Raw genomic sequence first — 8092 nt, 5'->3', positions numbered from 1 at the left:
GAACACCATGATGGCGTATGCGGAGCAAACCAGGCCGGTTTTTCGGTGAGGCCGCGCCGCCGCGCGCCTATTCTTCCAAGTTCCATCCAGCCACGTTCTCATCGTTGTTTCAGCAGAACACACATAAACCATACTCAATTTCAAAGTTGTCATCCAATCACACGCGCAAACTCGTGACAAATCAGCCTACCGACATCACAATCTCAAACTTACAGGCGCGCACATCGCTCCGTTTCCACTCCCCATTTATGCCACCACCCAGCTCGCCGACGAGCCGGCCATCGCCACAAGCCGCAGTCGTCGACGTGCGCACAGCTGCACCGCAACGACACCTGCCATGGCGAGAGCAAGGGGCTTGTTCTGCCTCGTGTCGCCGGTCCGCGGCGAGCCCTCCGACCGCCGCCGCCGCAGCAACAGCGCCGCGTGCATATGCTCCGTCGGCCCTCACCACAAGCCGTCGTCCGGCGCTCCCGACGCCGACCTGAGCGTGAGGCTGCCGCTCATCAGCTGCTGCAGCGGCGGGGACGTCCGCGGCCGCAGCAGCGGCGCCGCGCGCACGCCGCGCACCCCGAGGACGCCGTACACGCCCACCGCCAGGCGCCTCTGCGGCGTGCGCTCACGCACGCCGCGCCGCGGGCAGGTCTGCTGCTTCCCCGTCGCGTCGGCAGGACCGGGGCCCGCCGGCGTCGCGAGGACGCCGCGAACCCCTGCCACGCAGCAGCGCGCCTGCTGCGTCCGCGTCCCCACGCAGCAGGGCCCTGGTAGCGCCAAGCTGGGCAGGCGGCGCCGCTGGTTCCGCTCCGCTCGCCAGGCGGGGGCGCAGACGACGCCGCGCTTTCGGGGCGCCGGCCCCGACACCGCCCACGCTGGCAACAGCAACAACAAAAGCCTCGCGGAGGCGGAGGCGGCAGCGGCGGCTGCCGAGGAGGAGACGTGCTCCAACGACGAGTACGCGCTGCTCTGCAGGGAGGGCTTCTCCCGGGAGGACGTGGCCGCGGTCACCATCCAGGCCTACTTCCGAGGCCACCTGGTGCGCGCCTAGTTACTGTTACTGTTACTGTTAAATCACGGCCGGGCCCACGGTTTGCTCCGGCGACGGCGTGTACTGACAGCTGATTGTGTTTGCATGCAGGCGCGGCGGGCGTTCAGGGCGCTCAAGAGCCTGGTGAGGATTCAGGCGGTGGCGCGGGGCGCGTTCGTGCGGCGGCAGGCGGAGGTGGCCATCCACTGCATGCAGGCGATGGCGCGGCTGCAGGCACGCGTGCGCGCCCGGCGGATGCTGGCCGTGGCCAAACCCGAACCCCAGGAGGAGCAGCTCTTGCACAACTGACCGGAGCCTGCATGCTCGGTCGGCAACAAGAGTCCGAGATGATCCATTGCACGAATAAGGTACAGACTGTTTGCAGCGTGCTGTCTGTGTGAGACATTTACTGTTTTGATTGATGAACTTTGCCTGGGTCTCAAGTCTGTAGTGTACCTGTACTGTAATTGGCCTTCATTTTCTTTTCTTTTCTTTTTTGGTGGTGGCAATATGTCTTCGAGACTTTGACTGTGCAAATGTGTAACTGTTGCATTTTGTAACGTTTGGTTTGAGACTTCCGATCATGGAAAACAGCAAGATCAAAATTCTTACACATGAGTACATTTCACACGACACTGAAAGTTGAATTTCATTCAAAAGGGGGTGGGGCGTACATTTTATTCCACGACGAACAAAAACACATGCTGTGGTCATCAGCAAAAGGCGGAACGGACTCGTAGGCCCCTGCACCCGGGAACGGAACTTGAAAAGCAGCAGACAAGTACTACTAGAGGAACCATGTCGATGGACGGCGGCGGCGCAGGTAGTTCATTCATCGGCAGGAAGGGACGGCGACGGCTAGAAGTGGCGCTCGTTCTGGACCTGCTGGTGACTCTTCACGCCGTGGCCGTCGGTGGATACCGGCAGGTGCTGCTGCTGCTGGCCCTGGGCGTTCTTGGTGCTGGCGTCGGTGGACGGCGGGCGCTGCAGGCTCTTGACGTATTGCCAGGTGTCGCGGATGGAGACGTCGTGCCACCACCTGCTGACGTTCTTGCGGGGCTCGAACAATCGGCGGGAGCGCGGGTCGGAGACGAGGCGGTCGGCGTTGGGCAGGTGCGAAAGGTCGGCGATGGTGAAGTTGTCGCCGGCCAGGAACTTGGCCTCCTCCAGGCGCTGCTCGTAGATGTCCAGCAGCTTGTCCAGGTCCTTCTTCCTCTGCTCGAACAGCTTCAGCATCTCCTCCTTCTGCGGGCTCACCTGGCTCTGGCTCGCCGCCGGCTGCTGTGTCCCGGCCACACCGCGCTTGCCGCTGGACGCGTCGGCGTTGCTGCCCACGGCGACGTCTGGCATTGAACCCGCTGCCGGTGCCGTTTCCGTTGTTGTCGTTCTGCTGCCTGGGCAGGGTGGGCGGCAGGATGGCGAGGCTGTAGACCATCTCGGCGCTGGGCGAGTCGAAGCTCTGCGCCTCCGTCTGCAGTCACTGCTCGATGGACGCGCGCTCCAGAGTGCCCGTGCCGATCAGGTCCGGGTTGCCCTGCTTCGCATACTTGTGGGAGATGTGGCGCAGGATCCCCCTCGAATCTGCAGCAAGGTAAGGTTCACCGGCCGGTGCATGTCAGCGCCATTGCTGCACCAAGCAATGCATTGCAGTGGGTTGTTGCTAGCAATGCGCATGCGCTTACCGGAGAGTGTGAGGCTCTCGTCCTCGAAGGTGAGCGCCTCGCCGTGCGGCTGCAGCTTGAGGTACTGGGGCATGCGCTTGGTGCCGCGGTAGGCGTCGACGCGGATCAGCTGGAACTCCACCTCCTTCTCGAAGAGGCACATGAGCACGCGGGCGACCTCCGCCGAGGTGGGTGACCCGAAAACCTTCACGCTCGCCATCTCACTCGCCCACTTGGTCACTAGAACACTTCAGTCACTCAGAGCACACAGCTGAACTGAAGGGTGAAATGCAATGCAAGTGTGACTGTGTGTTCGCCTAAACGGCCGTTGTCGATGGAGAACCCTACGGGCCCCCCATAGACCATACTGCAGGGAGGTAGGCCTTGGTAACAAGGCCTACAACCCAATCGTCAAGAAGAACGCGGAGCAAAGCAACGTGCAAAACCGAAACTCCAACTCAAACTATACAAGGAAAGGCGTCCGAAGCATAGCTTAGGACTCTGACCTTGTATCCGAATAGGACACAAACAACGCCTCTCAGTGCCTGGACTATAAAGGGCTGGTGAGGGTACCCATTGTAAGAAGAGAACGCATACCCGATACTCAAAGCAATACAGCGCAAACAGGCTAACGCCAAAACTGGACGTAAGGTTATTACTCGACCAAGTCGAGGGCCTGAACCAGTATAAATCGTGAGTCTCTTTGCGTAACCGCCGAATTCCGCTATTCGCCGAAGCCCGAACAACTGTCCCGGGTACCCCCGTGGCAGACTATCGGTGGTAAAACATCGACAGCTGGCGTAGCTTTCGACGAATTTTTTCTCGAGAGTTCGACGGACCTCAACCTCAAGATGACCTTTTCGGCGGGAACAACCTTTGTCTTCGGATCCTGGATCTGCAAGGCTGACGGCGACGGCAAGCTTCGTACCCATCTCCGAGAAGAAAAAGAATTCGATGACGAAGTTCAATACAAACTCGTCGAGAAGATGACGAAACTCTCAACTTCGGATACAACTCGAAATAAGGAAGAAAGCGGATACGAAACCGACTCTGAAAAAGAGATACAACCCGATTCCAAGACAATCTTCACGGCACAAGAGCCAAGCCTAATTGGACTCGGAGACACAACAACGATCGCGAAGGGATACGACCCGACAACTCAAAGAAGAACTTGGGAACTTACAGACTGCGCAACGCGGCATCAGTCTATCAACACTTTACCCAAAACAAGATGAACTCATCAAGAAGAATACTCCTGGAGGGAGCACAAGAAGGGATGATCATAACAGTGACCCCGCAAGATTGTGTGGTGCATTGGCCAGGTTCTTTTACCTCAAGCAAAGTCTAGACTGGCACGCGCGTTGAAGAACTACCTTATCAAGAGGGAAAAAAAACTCGGATCCAGTTCAGAAGCTACAGACAGCTCAACCAAACAAATGATGGAATACCGTACAAGAAGAGCTCGGAAGAGGTATACTGTGTACATGGCGGAGCAGTTAGAACAACCTTTGAAACCACCACAGATACCAGATATAAAATCTTCAGACGAATCAGAAGGCAACATCTCGCCAGATGAGAAAAGCGACAGCAACGAAAATGATGAGCAAAGACTAGCAAGGCTAAAGAAGAACAAATTGAAAGCTGGAAGGAAGAACCGGGCTAAACAAAGGAAGCAAGTCTGGAATAAATACAAAGCGGAGCTAACGGAATACAACAGAAAGAAGCGGAAAAAGAAGCCACAAAAAATACAAAAAGGGAAAGAATTGAAGAATTAACAAAGGAGTTGTACACCCTCACGAATAACGGGAAAGCAAAGGAAGACCAGAAGAAAGAAGTCGGGGGATCAGAAAAACAACTCGGCGAAGAAATTCCACTAGAGCCACAAAGGGAGCAGCCACCCAAAAAATCGAATTTTCAAAGGATAGGACCAGTAGAAAGTGCTGATATCAATGGAAGGAAGGAACACTACTCAAAGCAATAAGAAAGAGACAAACCAAAATTGAGCCAACGCTACCAAGAAATATCAAGAAGATTTGGCAAAGAAGATGACTACGGAGAGTCTGAGTTAAAAGAAGACAGGTCTTATTACAGAAGGGCAAGATCGCCAGATTATGGAAGAATGGAACCATACGACAGATTCCCTTGTTTCGCAGGAAGACTACAAACTTTAAAGCTACCGCACAAGTTTAAACCAGCAAATCATTCCAAGTATGATGGCAAAGTCGAACCAAGACAATGGCTAAGGGTTTACTCCCAATCTATTGAATTAGCTGGAGGAGACGACGACATCAAGGCTCTATTCTTCCCAATGGCCCTCGAAGCAATGCCGCTACAATGGTTTGACAAATTGAGGCCAAGATCAATCAGGTATTGGGAAGACTTGCAAGAAGCTTTCTGCAACAACTTCGCATGCATTATTACCCATCCAATGACTGCAGCCGAATTGAAAGGAGTAAAGCAAAGGAGAGAAGAAAGTCTAAGGGAATACTATAGAAGATTTGGAGAATTCAGGGCTCAAATCCACGACATTACTGATAGGGAGGTGATAGAGGCCTTTGTAGAAGGAATCTGGGCAAACTGGCAATACAAGGACTATTTCAATGAGAACCCAAGAACAAATGAAGACTTCAAGAGGGTTGTTGAGAAGCTAATTTCGTCAGAAGAAAGAACTCGGCACAGATTTGCTAGGGACAACCCAGAGAATAGAAGACCCGATTACAGACAGCAAGATAAAAGACCAAGGCAGGACAATATGGTGGCAACCACAGACAACAAAAGAAGATACAATGGCAACGGCAATGATAGCAATGGTAGCAATCACAATGGCAACTACAACAATAGCAACAACCGTAACAACAACGGTTACAACAGTAATAGCAACTATCAAAGTAACAACTACCGAGGAAGAGCGCTGGAAAACATAGAAAACATGCCGTGTCACATACACCCAGGGGCTAGACACAAGTTAGTTGAATACATCACTTTTCAGCGGCAATTCATGAAGAGAGAAAACATGAATAAAAACAACTCGGAGCCAAAGCAAGAAGAATCCAAGAAGGAGGAAAAGAGAGCTGAAGGAGATTATCAAGAACCCCAATGCCAATTAGCGGTGATATTTTCAGGTGTTCCTAACACATGAAGCAAAAGACAAGAGAAACTAGCTCACAGAGCCATCATGGCAGCTGAACCAGCCATCCCAAGATATTTAGATTGGTCAGAGTACCACATCCACTTCACAAGAGAAGACCAATGGACCAGTGCAGCAAACGCAGGATGCTACCCGCTGGTACTGGGTCCGACTATCATAGGAGTAGCAGTAACTACAGTACTCATCGATGGAGGAGCCGGACTTAACATAATTTTCGCAGATACTCTCAAAAGGATGAATCTGGATTGTGAAGGTCTAATGACACCCACAAGCACACCATTCTATGAAATAGTACCCAGCAGAGCAGCTATGCCCCTCGGACAGATAACCCTACCCGTCACCTTTGGCACACCAGACAAATACCGGACGAAATTCATCAAATTCGAAGTTGCAGACTTTGAATCATGCTACCATGTAATACTTGGGAGACCAGCTTTAACAAAATACATGGTAGTACCACATTATCCATACCTACTGCTCAAGATGCCAACAACAAAGGGCGTATTATCATTGAAAGGAGATCTAAAGAAAGCACATAATTGCGATGTACAAGCAGTACAAATATCCGAAAGATTACAAGATATAAAGGAAGAAAAGGAGATTGCAATGCTGGCCAACGAAATGAACCCAGATGAGATTAAGATACCGGCTAAGAAGCCAAGCAACTTCGCACCACCAAAAGAAGCCGCTACCAAGACTATTGACCTACTGACTGGTGATCCGGAGAAGACGGCAATCATTAGTGCAAATCTCGACCCCAAATAGGAACTCGCGCTCACCAACTTTCTTTGGGACAACAAAGATATTTTCGCTTGGAAGCCAGCAGACATGCCAGGGGTCCCAAGGGAGTTGACTGAGCACATAATTGATGTGAACAAAGGGTCCAAACACGTTAAGCAGAAGTTACGAAGATTCGCTCCAGACAGAAAAGCAGCAATCAAAAAAGAGATCACCAAGCTCATGGCAGCAGGATTCATCAGAGAAATAATCAACCCGGATTGGCTTGCCAACCCGGTCCTAGTAGAGAAGAAGAATTTAAAAGAATGGCGCATGTGCATCGACTACACAGACCTCAATAAACATTGCTTAAAAGATCCATATGTCCCACCAAGGATTGATCAAATCATCGACTCGACAGTAGGATCAGCTCTGTTATCCTTTCTAGATTGCTATTCAGGCTATCATCAAATATCCTTAAGAGAAGAAGACCAAAGCAAGACTTCGTTCATTACACCCTTTGGGGCATATTGCTATAAATCAATGCCTTTTGGGCTAAAAAATGCAGGGGCAACATATCAAAGAGCAATTCAAACTTGCTTGGGGAGTCAAGTCGGAAGAAATGCAGAAGCATACATTGATGATGTAGTAATCAAGACAAAAGAACCCGGATCATTGATAGAAGACCTCGAGAAGACTTTCAAGAATCTAAAAGCATGGCAGTGGAAGCTAAATCCCACAAAGTGTGTTTTTGGGGTACCATCAGGACAACTACTCGGGTTCCTAGTCAGTAATCGAGGAATTGAAGCAAGTACAAAGCAGGTTAAAGCCATCATAGATATGAAACCTCCAAAGAAAGTTAAAGACATACAGAAACTTACATGATGCATGACAGCACTCAACAGATTCATCTCCCGACTAGGAGAAAAAGGGCTACCTTTCTTCAAATTATTGAAAAAGACAGGAAATTTTGAATGGACAGAAGAGGCAGAAGAAGCATTCCAAAAGTTAAAAGAATAATTGGCATCATCACCAGTAATGACACCACCAAAAGACAAAGAGAACATGATGCTATACATTACAGCAACCAAGAACGTTGTCAGCACAACAATTATGGTTGAGAGAGAAAAACCCGGACATGCATACAAAATGCAAAGACCAGTCTATTACATTAGCGAAGTACTAACAGAATCAAAAGTGAGATACCCACACGTGCAAAAACTACTTTATGCAGTGTTGATATCAACAAGAAAGCTGAGACATTATTTCCATGAACACAAGATTATAGTGGTAACCAATTTTCCACTTCAAGACATTCTACGCAACAAAGATGCAACAGGTTGGATATCAAAATGGGCAGTAGAACTCGGTGCTCTCAACCTAGACTTCAAACCAAGAACAGCAATCAAATCTCAAGCATTATCCGACTTCATTGCTGAATGGACAGAAATCAGTCAAAAAGAACCCGAACCAATACTTGATCATTGGAAAATGTATTTTGACGGTTTCCTAAAGTTAGGAGGAGCTGGAGCAGGAGTACTATTC

General features: G+C 50.6%; 1 protein-coding gene and 1 pseudogene across 1 annotated transcript; one reads left to right on the top strand and one right to left on the bottom strand.

The window, feature by feature from the left end:
- The first annotated feature begins 337 nt into the window (after positions 1-337).
- Positions 338-1330, top strand: LOC136508347 (uncharacterized). Its single transcript, XM_066503003.1, has 2 exons — positions 338-1030; positions 1133-1330. Exons 1-2 carry the CDS (start codon positions 338-340, stop codon positions 1328-1330), a joined length of 891 nt encoding a protein of 296 aa, XP_066359100.1.
- A 549-nt stretch (positions 1331-1879) lies between these two features.
- On the bottom strand, positions 1880-2923 carry LOC136508340 (glutathione S-transferase F11-like; annotated as a pseudogene).
- Positions 2924-8092: the final 5169 nt, after the last annotated feature.

The sequence above is a fragment of the Miscanthus floridulus genome, chromosome 1 (assembly GCF_019320115.1).
Source record: "Miscanthus floridulus cultivar M001 chromosome 1, ASM1932011v1, whole genome shotgun sequence".
Taxonomy (NCBI): domain Eukaryota; kingdom Viridiplantae; phylum Streptophyta; class Magnoliopsida; order Poales; family Poaceae; genus Miscanthus; species Miscanthus floridulus.
Note: the sequence above shows the minus strand (reverse complement) of the source record. Positions and strands in the feature narration are given on the sequence as shown.